General features: G+C 42.7%; 1 protein-coding gene across 2 annotated transcripts in view; it reads left to right on the top strand.

The window, feature by feature from the left end:
* LOC139418449 (vascular endothelial zinc finger 1-like) overlaps nt 1–20,565 on the top strand; it is a 40,944-nt gene extending 20,379 nt beyond the window's left edge. The window contains exons 2-6 of one of the 2 annotated variants that reach the window (XM_071167878.1): nt 5,834–6,588; nt 11,379–11,448; nt 11,887–12,049; nt 16,741–16,776; nt 17,453–20,565. In XM_071167878.1, coding sequence (XP_071023979.1) covers nt 5,834–6,588; nt 11,379–11,448; nt 11,887–12,049; nt 16,741–16,776; nt 17,453–17,805 — 1,377 coding nt within the window. In that variant the 3' untranslated portion in view covers nt 17,806–20,565. The remainder of the gene's footprint in view (nt 1–5,833; nt 6,589–11,378; nt 11,449–11,886; nt 12,050–16,740; nt 16,777–17,452) is intronic. The other variant, XM_071167879.1, reaches the window with a different exon arrangement.
* The last annotated feature ends 87 nt before the right edge of the window (nt 20,566–20,652 follow it).

The raw sequence follows: 20,652 nt of genomic DNA, 5'->3' as shown, positions 1-20,652 counted from the left end.
GCCAAAGAGTTCAATCTTGGTTTAATTAGATCAGAGAATCTTGTTTCTCTTGGTCTCGGAGTTTGCCAAAAGGCACATAAAGGACTCTAAACTGGCTGTCGTGCCTTTTTATGAAGTAGTGGTTTTGTCTGGCCACTCCACCATAAAGGCCTGATTGGTGGAGTGCTTCAGAGATGGTTGTCCTTCTGGAAGGTTCTTTCATCTTCACAGAGGAACTTTGGAGCTCTGTCAGAGTGACCATCAGGTTCTTGGTTACCTCCCTGACCAAGGCCCTTCTCCCCCGATTGCTAGGTTTGGCCGGGCGGCCAGCTCTAGGAAGAGCCTTGGTGGTTCCAAACTTCTTCCATTTAAGAAGGATGGAGACCACTGGGTTCTTTAGGACCTTCAATGCTGCAGAAATGTTTTGTGTCCTGCCCCAGATCTGTGCCTCGACACAATCCTGTCTCGGAGTTCTACGGACAATTCCTTCGACCTGATGGCTTGGTTTTTGCTCTGACATGCGCTGTCAACTGTGGGACCTTTATATAGACAGTGGTGTGCCTTTCCAAGTCATGTCCAATCAATTGCATTTACAACAGGTAGACTCCAATCAAGTTGTAGAAACATCTCAAGGATGATCAATCGATATCGGATGCACCTGAGCTCAATTTTGAATCTCAGAGCAAAGGGTCTGAATAGTTATCTAAATACTTTATTTTAAAAATATTTTATTCATAAATAAATGTGAAAGCTTTTCTAAAATCCTGTTTTTCGCTTTGCCATTATGGGGTATTGTGTGGAGATTTAAAAATCTCTGTATCTGTATTCTGTATCTGTATTTAATCCATTTTAGAATAAGGCTGTAACGAAACAAAATGTGCAGAAGGGGTTTGAATACTTTCTCTCCCGGACTCATGGATAGAAAGTCTAGAGCATAGCATAAGGTAACCAGTCCATCCAGTATGCATCATAATACTGTCCACACTCAAATGTCTTTACTAGAGTTTGTTTAATTTTGGAGTATTGGCTAGACAAAGTATGCACCAAAGACGACTTAAATCTATGTTTTTGCATGTTTTCCAGCTGTGCGTAATATGCGGTAGGCTATGTATTGTTTTACAGCACAATCATCATTTTAATTCAGGCTTTTCTTTCTGGCGTGGGCTCATAAGCCTATGCATAAGCTCTAATATGCTATAGGTGTTTTTGAATTCATCACATTAGAAAGCATTGCCCATTTTGTTGTGTTAGGCTTTGAAACATCATCCACAACCATGTTTTACACTGTTTCAACCTGCTGTTGAACTTCTGATCATTGATCATCTCAGTGAGGTACATTTTAGAAGTAAGAGAGGCCTACTGTTTTGATGATAAGTGTATGCTGTGCTTTTCAATTGTGACATCAATGCAAACAGTGGTTAGAGGAACAACAGAGCCCGGAGTACCAGGCCATTAGGACCTGATGGTAGTTAGCAAGTTGGGTAATACCAAAGCATGTCCAGAGTGCATAAAAAGAGATTACCATGTCACATGGAATTTTACTGCGGTCATGACTCATGACATCCGGTGTGGCAGTAATATGGTCACTGCAACACCCCTATGCATGCCTCTATGTTGGTAAGTTAATGGATCTCTCTTAAGTTTTTCCCAATTTTAGTTATTTTTGTTGTTTTCGCTAATGAGAAGGTCAAGTGTCGTGAAGGGGTTGTTTGAGAATACAATTCTTATTCTGGAGTTATAGCCTCTAAGTGAAGAAATTAAATGAACTTGTGCTCCTCCAAGGACGACTTCTTTAGATCAGGGGTCTTAAACTTTTTCAGTCTGGCACCCAAATGAGAAATTCTGTGTTTTCCTGGGACCCAATCTTATGAAAATATGCAACTACACATAAATATTGGTTCATTTCATTGCCTTTAAGCCTAAAACATATGCAATATAAACATAAACAAATAACAATTAAATGTTTATTTTCCCGTATTAAAACACTCTTACACATCTGTCTACGTTGGAACTGTTACTGTTAAAATACAATAAATAATTTCATTCTGAACTGGAATAAACAGATTAATCACATCACACAGATGTGGACCCGAAAACACACACACACTCCTATTGAGAGCATGTCTATTCTGGGCTCTGTTTTTGACAGTGAGGTTATGCTCAGCCTTGAAACGGTTTCTGTACTTGTTTTTTAAACTGGATCAGAACATCTACTGCTTTCTCAGTCAAGCAGGAGACCACTTCCTGCTGTAGATGAACAACCCAGAACTGTGTGAGTGTTTGCCTCCAAAAAGCATCTCGCTTCAATCAGTTTATTCCAGTTAAGAATAAAAAGAGACTAGTTTTCAACAATAATTTCTACAGTAAGATGTACAGTGGGCCTGATCATTTTTCATCTTCATCTGTATTGTTACTTAGGGCTGCACATCAGTAGCTACTTTGCTTTGGCGAATGTTAGCGATTAGCTGTGTACAAGGCCAGGGGATTGTTTGAAAAACTCACATCTACTACTATGAGAGTTAGTTAGTACTCCCTTATTTCCACTTATCAACACCTGTTATAAAATGTCAATAATGTCTTGCTAGCTGACTAACTTTTCCACTGTCAAATCACTGTTTCCTGAAGCATTCTGCCCTGTTCTGAAAGAACTTCCTGGGTTTACCATCATGCTGTGGATGTTTGGTCAGGACTTGTCATTTATTAATTTGTTTGTTATGAGAGACTCATTACTAAACTCTTCACCGCACAAAACACACTGTGGGCGCTCCTCATTATACATTCGTATGAAAGAGAAATTCATCACTGTATATCTTTTGGTTCCTGACAAGAGCTCCGTCAGAACTTGTGGCTAGCATGAGTCCATTTGATGACAGCGGTGAGTGATGGCGAGTGGGGATGCGTAGTCATTGGCAGATGGCGCATCATCTGCTGCTGAACGACAGCGCTGCATCGTGTGTGTTGCAGTGATCTTCAAGAAAACTGCTGTAAACCGCAAAGCACACGGGCAACTCCCTCTCACTCACGCAGCTGGCAAACTGAGCAGAGACCGCTGCTAAACAGACAGCGCAGATGCACTTGGCCAATAGCCATTGCACGGGAGACAATGCCATCCTGTCTGATGTTTAGACTCTGCTTGCAGATGTAAGAGATCCGTACTGCTCTTCCCCCTTCACTGTTGCTCCAAGCAGAGGAAACTGCAGTTCTGAAATGCATCAAAAGTGTGAAGACTTCTGCCTTAAGCCCATACACGCCCAGAGTACATGTCGGACACTAAGTATGCTGTCTCCGCTTGAGGTCGACCGATTAATCGGAATGGAATTAATTAGGAATTAATTAGGGCCGATTTCAAGTTTTCACAACAATCGGAAATCGATATTTTTGGGTGCCGATTTTTGATTTTTTTTTTACACCTTTTTATTTGATCTTTATTTAACTAGGCAAGTCAGTTAAGAACACATTCTTATTTTCAATGACGGCCTAGGAACGGTGGGTTAACTGCCTCGTTCAGGGGCAGAAAGACAGATTTTCACCTTGTCAGCTCAGGGCATCCAATCATGCAACCTTACAGTTAACTAGTCCAACGCAATAACAACCTGCCTGTCTCTCGTTGCACTCCACAAGGAGACTGCCTGTTGTAGTAAGCCAAATGTAGTAAGCCAAGGTAAGTTGCTAGATAGCATAACATTTATCTTATTAAAAACAATCAATCATAATCACTAGTTAACTACACATGGTTGATGATATTACTAGATATTATCTAGCGTTTCCTGCGTTGCATATAATCTGACTGAGCATACCAGCATGGCAATACTAAAGTGCCTATAAGAACATCCAATAGTCAAAGGTTAATGAAATACAAATGGTATAGAGGGAATAGTCCTATAACTACAACCTATAACTTCTTACCTTCTTACCTGGGAATATTGAAGACTCATGTTAAAAGGAACCACCAGCTTTCATATGTTCTCATGTTCTGAGCAAGGAACTGAAACGCTAGCTTTCTTACATAGCACATATTGCACTTTTACTTTCTTCTCCAACACTTTGTTTTTGCATTATTTAAACCAAATTGAACATGTTTCATTATCTACTTGAGGCTAAATTGAGTTTTTATAGCAAGTGTTACGGTAATGAGAAACATTTCTAGTGTTTTCATGTAATACGTATTATAATTGAATGTAGACTTCAACTAGTATCCAAGTTTTATGATTTAAGGACAAACACCATGTAGGTTATTCAAATAAGTTTTGTTTATAAAATGACCTGAATTGAATGAGAATTTGGGGTTGAAAATGTACAAAATTCAGGTGAAACTAGAATGTATTTCAAATAACACACTGTGCTATAAACTAGGCATCTTACTCTTCAGATTGATCGTTAATAGTTGCAGATGCATCGCGGTTTTTCTTACTCCATTTGCTACTGCCGTGGTTCGAATCACCCAGTATACCAGGGCCTTGTCTGGTCTGGCTGAGCTCATGCCCAGGTTGCTGCTGTATTTTGGCAGGCTACTTTTACAGTCACATGAAGAGTGCACCATCATGGCGGGGGATCATTTTTCATATATGCTAGCAGGTTTGGATTCCATAGCAGTAGCAGCAGCAGGCTGCTAGTGTGCCTCCTCACTAATGACAGAGCCAGGGCCTATTTTTGTCCCTGTAAAACACCAACAGTCACTGACCCTGCTTATTTTGCATGATTCATCAAATAGATGCCCCAGACATCAATACCGTGGCTTGGTACAAAGGTGATTCTTTAAGGGACTTGGATGTCAATAGATTACAGTAGCAACTATGTGCAGTAAAGGACTTTGGAAAATGATATTCCTAGTTGCTGTGGTTTTAGACTAGAGGCCAGGGTTGTTGTGGCGATTTTATCTGGTTGAATGTTTTCAGGTTTTCCAGTACATTTCCTCCCGTTGTATTTTCTGCAATGTTCAGCTGACTGAAGTCCCTCTTGCATGTCATTAGTCATTCAGCAGAGTGGCGGTAGTGCTGACTGCTATGTTCTGTCCTCTGTGGTCTACTCTGCGATGCCACATGTGCCAAGAAGGACTAACTGTCTATTTTGGTGTTGCTTCCGATGCAATGGCTTTTGCCTCGCAATTACACCCGCAGCCAGCCACGCTTTAACTCTCCAACTCTCTACAGCCTCACTTCAGCGGAGGAGCTGTGAACTAACTCAAAGGGCACAAGCTCTCAGGGTGAAATTGAATAACCACCACACAGAGTGTGTTCAATCTCCATGTGTTGTGCAAACTCATGTAGCTTCTAGGCCCAAGCTATGGCTGAGGCGGACGAGTCACCAAAGCAAAGCCTCCCCAGCAGCACTGGAGCGTTTTAAGATGTAGCCTTTGAATGGCATTGAGATTTTGCTGTTCCTAATAGTTGTTGCATGTTAATGGCTCCCAGATTAGGCTATTCCCAGTAGGCCATCTAAGACAGCAACACAACACAAAGAGAGCTTGATGCTAAATTAATTTCCTCCCAAACTATTATCCCCACCGCAAGAGCGGTTATATAAAGGAGGAATGTGAAGATGTAGGCTAATCTCCAAAAAGTGTCAGGTTACATAAAGGAGAAAGACAGAGCTAAAAGGATGTGAAGTGAATGTGGCTGTTTTGAGTAACACAAATAAAACCTGAACTTTCAGTGAGCGATCTCTTATAGCTAGCCTGTAGCAGACAGCAAGAATGGCACATGGTAGTTTCAACCTGTAATTCTACCCTCTCTGTTCCAACAGGGAGGCCACCTGCTACACGTTCAGGCTACTAAATACTGTAATATTGTGTTGATTGAAAATTGAACTTGTGTTGATCTGTGTTTCACCTTGCTCTGATGTGATGTCTCTACAGCAGGCCAATGAAGCCCTCCACCACCAGCACCAGGTGGCCCAGAACAGCCTGCTGCCGCTGCTCAACTCTGGGAATGAGCCGGTGGACCAGAAGCCTGTAATGCCCATCCTCCTGGACCAGAAACCCCCTGCCAGTGCCGCCGAGCTCCTCAAAGACAATGTGGCCTGCGGGACTGGCAGCGGCAGGGGACCCATGCCCGTGGTGAAGAAGGAGCACAAGAGCAAGACACCCTTCATCTGCGGCTACTGCAACAAGGCCTTCCGTGACAGCTACCACCTGCGTCGCCACGAATCCTGCCACACGGGTGTCAAGATGGTGTCCCGGCCCAAGAAGACGGCTCAGACAGCCCCCACCATGGTGCCTCTCATCTCCACCCTGCCCAGGGAGAATAGTGGGCAGCCCTCCTACATATCCACCATCGCAGGCATCCTCACCACGGCCACCCCCTCTGTGTCTTCAGCCTCCAGCATCATGTCTCCAGCCTCCATGATCAATATACCCCAGCAGAACCAGCCCAAAAGGCCTTCCAAGCCAGTGAAGAAGAACCACGGCTGTGAGATGTGTGGCAAGGCCTTCCGAGACGTCTACCACCTGAACCGTCACAAGCTGTCCCACTCGGACGAGAAGCCCTACGAGTGCCCCATCTGCCAGCAGCGTTTCAAGAGGAAGGACCGCATGACCTACCACGTGCGCTCTCACGACGGAGGAGTCCACAAGCCCTATGTCTGTTCCGTGTGTGGGAAAGGCTTCTCCAGGTAGGCCCCAGGCCCAATCATGCACATTCACAACCACTCGTTAGCTGCCATACATTTCAAGTATAAGTGCTTGCTATATATTACAAACTCAACTAATTCAGATCATGTAGGTACACGGTTGTTAGTCTACACATTCTATAGAGTGTTAAACAAGCACTTATGAGACACTCTCCATCTCAGTGCATGACCATCAGTTGCTCAATGTGACATTAAAGTGGTGCACGTCCCATTTGGCTGCTGCCCTCACGGATTTATAGTAGCGTTGAATGCTCTTGACTCAGTGCCTTTGTGGTCCCCAGCATGTTTAAACAGTCACACTTTAGAGTGCAGTTCAACTCCAGCGTCCAAGAGTTCCCCCCTGCGAGGACAGGTATGCAGGCAGGAGTGAGGCAGGGGGAGGGGAAAGGCGGCTTTGATTTGTGCGTCATGCTGTGGTTCGTCATGCTGTGCGTCATGCTGTGGTTCCCGCCAGCTCGTCAACCCTTCCCCAGGGAATGCCATTTAAAACAGACCTAGTAGGCAGGAGCCTGGGATTTCCTCTTACACACACACACACACACACACACACACAGCGGATCCCATTCTGCTCCTGTGCTGCTGCTTAAGGCCGTTACACACTTTACTCAAACGCAGCGACGGGTGTCGTTTTCTATAGTTCTACGTACTTTTGTGCGCCCAAAATGTATACCATGCTCCATCACGCTGTTTGCGTAGGGTGTTTAGTGCCCTTTACAGGGCCCAGTTTGTTTTAAGTCTAACCCACCTGGAATGACTGTTCATTCCGTTCTTTCCAGGCATAGCCAACAGTGCCCTTGTAAGATTTCCTCTTTCAACATTTACTGCAACATCCACTCACTACTTCCAGCTATGCGTCACTAGTAATCTGTGGGCATGAGTGAATGGCAAATTGACTTCGCTTTCCAAGAAGCAAAGGGCTCCTCTTACAGCTTGTTTAAAACAGTACTGTAGCAATGAGGTTTGTGCAGTAGGCTACAGTATAGGCCCAATACATTATCACTGCATATTGGCTTTGCTTTATTTGCCCTGCTTGTTTGCTGTGCTGATGGTGTCTGCATCTGATGGTCAGTGTAGGGAAAGAGCAGCAGACGTCCCTGGTGTCTGCATCTGATGGTCAGTGTAAGTAAAGCGCAGCAGACTGAGCTCTCCCTTTCCACCGCTGACACTGACCAAAAAGGGACATCAGTCTTCTAGCTGATGGCGAAACTCATGTCGCGCCGCATTATTTCTGCCTCATGCACAAATTCATGTTAGTTCTATGAACAGAGAAAGTGAAATATTCCTTGATATAAAATAATTTACGCAAATCGATAAACTTTCCTGCTCATTCATTCATTACAGCTGCAGTGTTGGTTGTAATGTTAGTGGAATTAGGAAGAATATGCATTTTATGGCATTGTGTTGAATAAAAAGGGCTGACAGTGCTGAGCAAGAACTTAAACATGAACTCATTCATAAAAACAGCTGTTCTTTGCTGTATTCATTGAGTCTCTCTAATCAGATTATTCTTATTATTATTATGATTTTTTAATCTGTCGACTTTGCTTTAGTTTTCTTTTACGCCTGCTATGTTACTGCAGACACGGTAATCTGAGTCATCCGATTGGCCAGCGGTAGGCCTATAGTGCACTTGATTTGCTCTCTGGGCCCGCTGGGGAGGTGGACACATGAAATGGTTCAAAATGAGAACACTTCGGCTACCCGGTGTGCATTGCAACGGAACCGGGTAATCGAGTACATTATTAATCACATACAACTAATCGTTAGATTTTTCTCTACAATATTATAACCTTAATGTGCTTTTACTTAACTGATTAAATTACGGGGATTTTTTTAAAATTGGATTTCTGTTAAAACGCTAAGAAAAAGCAATACAATTCCATGTGAATTCACAATGCAGATGGTCTGTCGTGCTTCCTGCGGAGAGAGAAAATGTTATAATTTATGATGCTGCTGCACTTGCTTTTCACGAGAGGGGTGCGTGTAGCTTTTTGTTGTCGTCCAATCACAAGTCATATGGCAAGTTAAGATTTCAGTACTGGCTCCGAAGCAGCATGTGTATGCTACATGTTGTGTCTGTAGAGTTGCTAGGGCAACGGGCCTGCCTGCTTTGCTTGGAGAACAGGACGAGAGCATCAAGATGGTGGTAGCTGTACAAATAACTCATCCAAAGGGCTTTGACTTCTCAAACACAGCGGAAAGCTAACACAATATGATGCCCCGTCATCTTAATTCAGCCACTCACTTAGATCAACTAGCAAGCTAATCTTAGGTGTGTGTTTTTCACACAGGAAAACAATTAACAAAATATATAAAAAAATGTATTTCACCTTTTATTTAACCAGGTAGGCCAGTTGAGAACAAGTTCTCATTTACAACTGCGATCTGGCCAAGATAAAGCAAAGCAGTGCCACAAAAAACAACAGAGTTACACACAAACAAATGTCCAGTCAATAACAGTAGAAAAATCTACGTACAGTGTGTGCAAATGTAAGAGTAAGGATGTAAGGCAGTAAATCGGCCACTGAGGCAAAATAATTACAATTTAGCATTAACACTGGAGTAATAAATGTGCAGATGATGATGTGCAAGTAGAGATACTGGGGTGCAAGAGGATAAGTAACAATATGGGAATGAGGTAGTTTGGTGTGCTATTTACAGATTGGCTGTGTACAGTGATCCATTTTTCCAGTCATTAGCAGCAGAGAACTGGAAGGAAAGGCGGCCAAAGGAAGTGTTGGCTTTGGGGATGACCAGTGAAATATACCTGCTGGTGCATGTGCTATGGGTGGGTGTTGCTATGGTGACCAGTGAAAACGTATAGATGTCCTGGAGCCAGTGGGTTTGGCGACGAATATGAAGTGAGGGCCAGCCAACAAGAGCATGCAGGTCGCAGTGGTGGGTAGTATTGGGCTTTGGTGACAAACCAGATGGCACTGTGATAAACTACATCCAGTTTGCTGAGTAGTGTTGGAGGCTCTTTTGTAAATGACATCGCCGAAGTCAAGGATCGGTGGGATAGTCAGTTTTACAAAGGTATGTTTGGAGGCTTTGTTGCGAAATAGGAAGCCGATTCATGATTTATTTTTGGATTGGAGATGTTTAATGTGAGTCTGGAAGGAGAGTTTACAGTCTAACCAGACACTTAGTATATGTGGACAACTACAAATACCTAAGTCAGAACCGTCCAGAGTGGTGATGCTAGTCGAGCGGGTGCGGGCAGTGATCGGTTGAAGAGCATGCATTTCGTTTTACTAGCATTTAAGAACAGTTGGAGGCCACGGAAGGAGTGTTGTATGGCATTGAAGCTTGTTTGTTAGTTATCGAAAGTAAGGCGCAAAAACTAAACGTAAGAATGGGAAGCATAGAAATAGCACACATAGACATGCTTTCAAAAGAGTGACTGATCTATAATGTATATTTCTATGTGAATTTGGTCAGATCACCCAAAAGTTATATATTGCAGCTTTAAATGTTTTAACATTGAAACGTTAACACCCCTAGATTAAATAAGACATTCGTTTGTTGTGACCATTGCTAGTTTAAACTGCTCAGCTCTTGGTTGTATCTCCTCCATTTGTTTGTTGTGAGTTGGTAACATTTGGAGGTGTTTCCATGCTTTGGACCAATCAAAATCAACTTGATACTCATGTCATTTTCATCAACAGATTTGTGGTTTTGTATTCCTCTAACCCAGGTCAATCAACGTTGCGGGGCCGTTTCTATGCCGGTTTAAAGGGAAAGACTCATAAATACACCATGAAAACTGGAACAGATTGTCTTCGGGGAGGGTAGATATTTATACTCAGCTTTGTAAATTAATATAGACCCAATTTTGTTTTGTAGACAGCCAATTTAATTTAGAAAAAAAACCTATCACACTAACCTGCAGCCACTAGCTAGTTTGTCAGTTGACATTTTGAAGTTGGCGCCGTTCTGCCTGCGGAGCAGTGACTCGTATATTTTGAGCAGCGTCCACTTTTTGACCATGACCGTAATGACATTGTATTCACTCTAATCATGCTAAATTCTGTGTAAATTGTCTGTAACTTGTTAACCATCTATGGTAGACAGGGTCTTGACTATTGTTTTTCCAATGCAATTCTCTGTTGACTGAACATTTCTTTATGACCATTGAATGAAATAATAATTTTATGGTTTGGGTGAACACCCTACATTATGCTCTCTGTCCAAACTGTAATTTTAGAGCTGGGCAGTTAAGGGAAGAACCCGGCTTGGTTCCAACACAGTGACGCAGAGGTTTATCAGCACATTGAAAAGTGAGGCCGGCCAGCAGAATAACGTAACTCTGAGTCACTGTCAGACAGCCAGCCAGGTCTGCAGGCGCTCCCTCTCTCTTCTTGCGCCCCTCTCTTCTGTCTCTCTGTGAGTGTGTGTGTGTGGAAGCTGCTGTCCTCCTCGGTTAACAGTGAAAAGAAGAGAAGTCATTATGGTTCACAGCACCTCTGAAAATATTCCACTTGACTCATCTCCTTTGTAACAAAACCACTACCAGTGTGAAACTGTCTCACTTTGGCCCAGCTGTTAGTTTTGGAGTTCTCCACACCATTCCTTATGACAGTGATGAAATTATTTAGCTCCTAGCCTGTCTGCTGTTGTCCAGGTTTTCAGTCAAACTAATGGGAGCTGTGATGAGTGGGATGTGTGAACAGTGGAGTCTCACTGGAAAGGTCAAAAGTTAAGAAACAGTCTGTTGTGTGTCTATTAATATTCTATAGCAAGATTCCCTTTTTTTCACCTCTCTCCTCCAGGCCAGACCACCTGAGCTGCCACGTGAAGCACGTCCACTCCTCAGAAAGACCATTCAAATGCCAAGTAACGGTGAGAGAGAGAGCTGTACTGTGTGGCCTTATTAGGGCCACTTGTCAGCAGCTCGTTATTGACAACTGCATTTCTGTCAGCTAGCATGAACTCTCCAACTTTGCACTTTCTTCTCTGCCGGCTCTGACAGTACTTGTTAGTTTCCAGCATCGAAAGGAATGATGATAACTGTGCCCAACTAGTGTCTTTAAAATGAGCCGTAATTGCAGTCAGTTCATGACACCATACTCCAGTAGGCTCTGCCCTGTGGCCCCAGTAGATATTTATGATGATCTATAAGCCTTTATAGTTGGACATGTTCCATGCAGTCTGAATGATGAAAGCTGGCTGTGTTGGATAAATGATTAAAGCTGCACTTGGCACAAAGCTTGGTGGCACTATGAATAGGAGTGTGCCTCTGGCCTGACCTTATGACCCTGTTCTCCTCTCCTCCCCCAGGCCTGTACTTCTGCCTTCGCCACCAAAGACAGACTGCGCTCCCACATGATCCGACATGAAGGGAAGGTCACCTGCAACATCTGCGGCAAGATGCTGAGCGCAGCCTACATCACCAGCCATCTAAAGACACACGGCCAGACCAACTTTAATTCCTCTAACAAAGGTAAGTCACGTTAGCCCTATCTCACCAGCCACTGCCCCCCCTCCCAACTCAAACTGTCTTTCTAATTTAATAGATTTGATTGATTTAATACTTTTATTGTCCCTTTAGGTGAACAGTAGCTCCTGGCATACACATACACACAAAATCAAAAAACAGGACAAAGCCAACACAACTTCATTTATGGACAAGACATACGTTTGATCATGTAGTGTATGTGGACACCTGCTCGTCAAACATCTCATTCCAAAAATCACGGACTTTAATATGGAGTTGGCCCACCCTTTGCTGCTATAACAGCTGCCACTCTTCTGGGAATGCGTTCCACTAAATGTTTGAACATTGCTGCAAGGACTTGCTTCCAGTCAGCCACGAGCATTAGTGAGGTCGGGCACTGATGTTGCGTGATTAGGCTTGACTCGCAGTCTGTTCCGATTCATCCCAACGGTGTTTGAGCGGGTTGAGGTCAGGGCTCTGTGCAGGCCAGTCAAGTTCTTCCACACCTATCTTGACAAACCATTTCTGTATGGACCTTGCATTGCATGGGGGCATTGTCATGCTGAAACAGGAAAGGGTCTTCCCCAAACTGGTGCAACAAATTTGGAAGCACAGAGTTGTCTAGAATGTCGTATTCTGTAGCGTGACGATTTCCTTTCACTGGAACTAAGGGGCCTAGCGCGAACCATGAAAAACAGCCCCAGACCATTATTCTGCATCCACCAAACTTTACAGTTGGCACTGCATTTGGGGAAGTAGTGTTCTCGCTAAACCCATATTCATCTGTCAGACGGCCAGATGAAGTGTGAGTCATCACTCCAGAGATGGCGTTTCCACTGCTCCAGAGTCCAATGGCGGCAAGCATTTTACCACTCCAGCCAATGCCTGGCATTGGAGATCTTAGGCTTGTATGGGGCTCCTCGGCCATGGAAACACATTTCATGAAGTTCCTGACTAACAGTTCTTGTGCTAATGTTGCTTCCAGAGGCAGTTTGGAACTGTGTTGCAACAAAGAACTGACCATTTTTACGTGCTTCCCGTTCTGTGAGGTTGTGTGGCCTATCACTTCGTTCCTGAGCAGTTATTGCTCCTAGAAATTTCCACTTCACAATAACGGCACTTACAGTTGACCGGGGAAGCTATATAGCAGGGCAGAAATTTGACAAACTGCTGACTTGTTGGAAAGGTGGCATCCTATGACAGAGTTTTTCAGTAAGGTCATTATACTGCCAATGTTTTTGTCTATGGAGATTGCATGGCTGTGTGCTCTATTCTATACACCTGTCAGCAACGGATGTGGCTGAAATAGCCAAATCCACTAACTTGAAGGTGTGTCCACATACTTTTGTATATACATTGCATTTGGTAAGTTTTCAAGACCCCTTTACGTTTGCCACATTTTGTTACGTTGCAGCCTTATTCTAAAATGGATTAAATTGCCCCCCCCCCCCCCCTTGTCAATCTACACACAGTATCCCATAATGACAAAGAATAAAAAGGTTTTTAGAATTTTTTGCAAATTTATATAAAAAAATACAGACCCTTTACTCAGTACTTTGTTGAAGCACCTTTGGCAGTGATTACAGCCTCTAGTCTTCTTGGGTATGATGCCATACAACTATCCTTCCGTGGCCTCCAATTGCTCTTAAATACAAGTAAAACTAAATGCATGCTCTGCAACCGATCGCTGCCTGCACCTGCCCGCCCGTCCAACATCACTACTCTGGATGGTTCTGACTTAGAAATGTGGACAACTACAAATACCTAGGTGTCTGGTTAGACTGTAAACTCTCCTTCCAGACTCACATTAAGACTCACAGCATTATTCTGCCACCACCATACTTCACCGTAGGGATGGTGCCAGGTTTCCTCCAGACGTGAGGCTTCCGTCTGGCCACTCTACCATAAAGGCCTGATTGGCGGAGTGCTGCAGAGATGGGAGAAATTTTCAGAAGGACAACCATCTCCACAGAGGAACTCTGGATCTCTGTCAGTGTCCATCGGGTTCTTGGTCACCTCCCTGACCAAGGCTCTTCTCCCCCGATTGCTCAGTTTGGCCGGACGGCCAGCTCTAGGAAGAGTCTTGGTGGTTCCAAACTTCTTCCATTAAAGAATGATGTGGGCCACTGTTTTCTGGGGGACCGTCAATGCTGCAGACATTTTTTGGCACCCTGCCCCAGATCTGTGCCTCGACACAATCTTGTCTCTGAGCTCTACGGACAATTATTTCGACCTCATTACTTGGTTTTTGCTCTGAAATGCGCTGTCAAATGTGGGACCTTTTTATATAGACGTGTGTGTGTGTGTGTGTGTGTGTGTGTGTGTGTGTGCCTTTCCATATCATGTGCAATCAATAGAATTTACCACAGGTGGACTCCAATCAAGCTATAGAAACATCAAGGAAGATCAATGGAAACACGATGCATCTGAGCTCAATTTCGAGTCTCTTTGCAAAGGGTCTGAATAATGTAAATAAGGTTTTTCTGTTTTTTTATTTGCAATACATTTGCAAAGATATATCTTAACCTGTTTTCGCTTTGTCATGTGTGTGTGGATTGAGTTTTATTTAATTGAATCCATTTTAGAATTTGTCTGTAACGTAACAAAATGTGGCAAAAGCAAAGGGGTCTGAATACTTTCCGAATGCCCTGTATAGTGTACTTAAAACAGACGTAGATTTAAATATGTGGGAAACCGGTTTAAAATAACTACTTCATAGGGCTTTAAAAGTTCTTACTTGATTTTTTTGTATACACATTGAACATCCACACTTCTCATCCCATCGCTGACATTTTCCTAAAAGTCGTCTTTTACTCCATACCAAGACAGTGTGCCAGAGGCCAGTGCTTGGGATAACTTCACTAGGTGATCTCACATTACAGTGAAAATCTCATGTTTGATTGGTGCCGACTTTATCCTTAGGCAGGTTTCATTGTCTGTGTAGTAGAGCTACGGGACATGGAAGCGCCCACCTTACGTTTACCAAGATGACCATGTCCTCCTCGCTAGTTACGTTTCCCCATTTCTCTTCAGTTACATTCTGTTTTCAAACATGAATTGGGTGTTACAATCCGTTGAGTGGAGAGATGTATACGCTATGCTATACGTACTTTAAAAAAATATATTAGTTTTGTCTGCACGTGGTATGTAATCTGACATTCTGGTTGACAGAAGTGGACAGCCTGAGGCAAAAATCTGTTCTAAATGTAAAGCGCTTTCAGCAATTGGCTCGTGTTTGAGCACAAAGGCGCAGAGGAAAGTGGAACACTAAGTGAGATCTGATCCCACCACAACAACCTTACAGCTTCCCCACTCGATTGATTGTGCAACTTTCACAGATTTAGAAGAGGGGGCAGGGTTTTTGTCAGAGGATTGCTCTCCCATGGGTCTTTATTGTTAGTGTTATTGACATCTTTGGTGACATGAACTCAAGTCTACTTTGTTGTACTGCATAGTAAACCATTTAAATACACTGAGTTTACAAAACATTAGGAACACCTGCTCTTTCCATGACAGACTGACCAGGTGAATCCAGGTGAAGGCTATGATCCCTTCTTGATGTCACTTTTTAAATCTGTGTAGTTGGAGGGGAGGAGACATGTTAAAGAAGGATTGTTAAGCCTTGAGACAATTGAGACATGGCTTGCGTGTGTGTTCCATTCGGAGGGTGAATGGGCAAGACAAAATATTGAATTTCCTTTGGATGAGGTATGGTAGTAGGTGCCAGGCGCACTGGTTTGAGTGTGTCAAGAACTGCAACGCTGCTGGGTTTTTCTCTTTCAACAGTTTTCCGTGTATATCAAGAATGGTCCTACCCCCAAAGGACATCCAGCCAACTTGACTCCAATGCTCTCCACAGTTGTGTCAACATGGGCCAGCATCCCTGTGCAACACTTTCAACACCTTGTAGAGTCCATGCCCCCACGAATTGAGGCTGTTCTGAGGGTAAAATGGGGGGTGCAACTCAATATTAGGAAGGTGTTCCTAATGGTTTGTACATTGTGTCTACAAGTGTATAATAATGTTGTCAAGTACAGCCCAATATCTGGTTTCTTCCTCAGCCTTCACACTAACTATGTGTCTGTAATTCCTGTTTATTAATCTGTGAATTTCCATTTGTGAAAGTGCTGTATTTGAGTTGTGGTGATACAGGCCGTTAGCACACGTGTTTGTGATTCTCCTGTGGCTGTGGAACATGAACTGTGTTCATCCCATCTGGACAACACTGCATTACACATGAATCACTGCTCAAAAGGTGTAGTCAATAACAAAGTATAATCAACATTTCTCAGATTCCTGTTTGTTACTCAGACAGTAGAAGCAACAAGGCCTTTCCCTGGCCACTGAAGGGAAAGCCCTTGGCAGCTAATGCATAGTGCATAAACATAGCAGCTCTCTGAACGAGCACTGCCACCCTTCTCCCAAGGGTCCACAACACAAGGCAGACATATACAGCACAGAGAACTCTACAAATAGGATATTGCTTGTCACCACAGTAATCCTATGGCCCGTTCCCTCCTTCCCCTAAGGACTTGTAGGCCAGGGTGTGTGCCACTGTTCTGGTGTTTGTACCAACCTTGCCCACCTGAAGTGGGGCCTGTAGACTGTACTGAGAGAGTGACACCCTGGCCCTAGCGCAGCAGCCTTGGCTGGCCTGCAGACAGCCTTTTATAACACCTGTGTGTCTTTCTGAATAGGGGACTGGCAGTGGAACTCCTCAGGGGGACAAAAAGGTAATAATAATAATAATGTAGCATTGTGTGAAAACCAAACCTTACCCCAAACCCCCTGCCTGCAACCCAAGATTACACACAGTCACATCACACACACAAGTATAAGGCAAGGATAAATCGATGTTAGGATGTGGGTAAACTCCCAAAAGGGGGGCAGCGGTGCATTTCTGCCGAGAGCCAAATTAATATAGGGAAAATGCTGCATGATAGTGTCACTTCATTTACAAACATTGCATCATTACATTCCACAGAAATTTCTGTACCCTAATTTTACAACTGTTTTACTATACTATGTACAGCAAGAATGACCGCTAGAGTTTTATTTTTACTGTTTAACCTATACATGATTTACCTGCTTCAGTATTTCTTTAGAAAAGCATGCATTTGTCACATTTAAAGAAGTGTGAAATGGTTATTGCTATTATGGTCAGTTTTAGTTTAATCTGTGCTGCAGGTGAGTTAAGGCAGTAGCAGTAAAGAGAAGAATGCTGAAGGCGTATACTGCAAAAATAGTCTCTGTACACTGCAAAAAATAATCTATGCAAAATAGTCAAGTAGAGACCACATTCCTCCCTCTGTTTTAATGGCGGGGAATAACCAGTAAGTCTGTGTGTACAGGTATTTGTTTGATTTAGCAGTGAACCTTAAACACTGTATCTTCTATCCCGTTCTCTAGACAGTAATGATGTCCACAACTCTGCCTCAGCCACACCTGTAACAGGCTCCGCCCCCATCACCACCACGATGAACCGGGGAAACTCCATCAACAACCCCGTCACCATAGCGTCGCAGATGAACATTTCCACCAACACGGTGAACGTCAGCCTCCAGCACCCAGTCACCATCACTGGACCCATCAACATCGCCTCGATCAACATCCCTACCACGGCACACATGAATATTTCCCACCCTCTGGCCATCAGTACCCCAATGGCCATGACAATGTCCGGGCCCCTCAACATCGCCATGAGGTCCATGGAGAGTATGCCTTTTCTATCCCAAGTCCTGCCTTCGTCCCCACCCTGGTAAAAAAAAAAGGTGGAGAGAATTAGGCAAAACAGGAGATGATGATGCCTCCTCCTTACCCCCATCTTTCCCCAGCCCACTCCTCAGACCTGGAAATGAAAGTTTAGCCTACTTGTGCCGTGCAGCGGGAGAGAACCTCCCTGTCACATGGCTCCAACCAAAACAATGCTACATCACAGAAAAGATAACCAGAACAGTTGTGTAGAAGTTAGATTGGATTTTGTCTTATCTGAATTACTTCAAAATAGATGTAGTGAGTCTATGAAGTGTTATACAGTGATGCCTACATTAGTCGGGGTAGGATGAACAAGAGGGGAGGACTCCTCTCAAGTCTCGCTAAACGCCCATACCTTTGCAATTGGAAGATCATTTTTAAAAGCACTAATGCAATAAGTATGAATTGCTAGTTTTATTGTTCCATAGGTTCTCTTACAAAGCCAGTGGGTGTTTCTTCTAAGTTGTTTTTATCTATAGCCTGCTAATCAGTATTTAATATTTTTAGGAGAGCAGTCAAACAAAAGGGACAAAGACTTCCATTTGGACGGAAGGTTATTTTTTCACAGCTGTGAAACTTTGTTTTTCAAATAAGAGGTATGCTCTTGAGGTACATGTTAATGTATTCTCACCATCAATAATTGAATCTGTATTTTGTTGAAGTGGATATCTGGAAATTGTCCATCTTGACTGTTAAATATGTGTACAGTTAGTTTTTTTTCTCTGTGTTAGGGATGGCAGAGGTGTGCTTCTTTTGTTTGGTCATCAGTTGACGTACATTGTTTTACACAAACTGAAAGAGGAATGAGTATTGCACTGAAAGCATATCCCATGTGTCACTTAACTGCAGTATTATCAATGATCAAATTGGAGTGTTAGGTAACCAGCCTACATAATAACAGGGCCATCTAGTGGCTTGCAAATGCCATTGAGGAAATTATCCTGAAGTTCACAAATGTGTATTTCTTTTATTATTATTATTATTATCACGTTGGTGATGGTTTATAGTTTTGTTAACCAATATTAAAAAGGGTATAAAATATTTCTTTGATGATCCTGATAGTATGGACATTCTGCTCAGATAACACAATGAGAGTAGCCCTGTAAACTTTATTTTTTGTTTTATTTGATTGAATTCACATCTAACAAACTTGATCCTTTTCCCATGTTACCTTGTAAATATTTAACTCTCCATATACATTTTTTTGCTAAAAGAAAAACGTAGAAGTCCTTAAGACTAGGGATCTAAGAACTCTTTAATTTTGTGAACATAACTGTCCATTTTAATAATCATGTCAGCAAACTGTACTTTCAATCAAACATCCATTGTCTCCACCTGTGTCATGGTGATTTATGGATGAGGTGACAGATGTATTTAGAACAAAACACTAATGTTTTTTGAGAAGTGTATGAAAGTTGTAGTGTTGTAGTGTGATGCAGACAATTTAGTTGAGCCAACATGGCCTCGCCAGCACATCTCAGGCATTGAGACCCATAGATTACTAGATAAGACGTTCTTACTTGGCCATATCACCGTTGCAAGGTTTTTGTGCTGTGTGAGGTGTAGTATTCCCTGAAAGATCACACACAAGATGCAGGCACATTTTTCCCACATAAGTTCTTTCAAAGAAAATCCAATGATGAGTGTTTTATTATGCATTGAGTAGATGAACTATAATTGCCTGTTCTGTTTGCCAAATTTGATACAATTATGAGGTTCAAATAAGCTAATATTTTGAATTGAATATTTCATAATTTTGAACAAGAAGAAAAGAACAATGATTTGGAAATTATTGGACCTCCTGTGAAGGCATTGAATGTATATCTTTGTACAAAACTATTTTAGTTCTGAGGATGTCATAGTTACAATAGACATGTGAAAGATAACCTTTTTATAAATATTTTGTATTAGAACATTAACAATGGTAATTTTGTATATACCTATGAAGACTAGGCTTTCTGATTAGCAGAAAGGTAAAACATTCCTACATTTTTTAAAATGTATGTTTGAAATTATTACGTAAACATGCTCAATGTTTTATGTGCCTTTTTTATTTGGATTGTCTAAATAAAATAAAACATGATGGGTGGGCTTTGTGGCTGTGTGCCATTTCCTGGTGAGTCAGCCTATGGTGGGAGGCTAGCTGTTCCACTCATTAGAGCCTCTACATTCATACCCCACAGTAGTACAGATGTTCACACACTTAATTGACAACAGTCGTGTTTCCTCTTGTCAGATTGCGTTTCCTCTTGTCAGATTGCTTTGTGCCTTTTTTGGCTTTTAGGCCATTTGGGGCCTTGTTCTGTGATTTGAGACACCAAGGGGCTGCCGAGTGGCGCAGCGGTCTGAGGCACTGTATCTCAGTGCTTCGATTCCAGGCTGTATCACAACCGGCCGTGATGGGGAGTCCAGTAGGGCGGCGCACAATTGGCCCAGCGTCGAGTTAGGGTTTGGCCGACGTAAGCAGTCATTGTAAATAAGAATTAGTTATTAACTGACTTGCCTAGTTAAATAAAGGTTTTTAAAAAATAAAACAAAAACGGTCCAGTTTCCCAGACACAGATTAAGCCTAGTCAGACAAAACATTTTCCAATAGAGATTCACCATTTAAATTGCTACCTAGTCCAAGTCTAAGCTTTGTGTGTGTGTGTTTGTGCGAAACCTGATGGGTTTGATGCTCTATTTAGTTACTGATGATGCGTGAATGACCTTTCCAGTCTTTATTGCCTGCTGCAGAATAAATGTCTACTGATGTGCTGTTTGTTTTATTCAGGTCCAATGTCAATTGCCCACTCCTTTTCAGCTGATCCTCCTTTGATGTTTACACAGTTCAAGGTGTCTAGATGATGCTCCCT

The sequence above is a fragment of the Oncorhynchus clarkii genome, chromosome 10, assembly GCF_045791955.1.
Source record: "Oncorhynchus clarkii lewisi isolate Uvic-CL-2024 chromosome 10, UVic_Ocla_1.0, whole genome shotgun sequence".
Lineage (NCBI taxonomy): Eukaryota > Metazoa > Chordata > Actinopteri > Salmoniformes > Salmonidae > Oncorhynchus > Oncorhynchus clarkii.
Note: the sequence above shows the minus strand (reverse complement) of the source record. Positions and strands in the feature narration are given on the sequence as shown.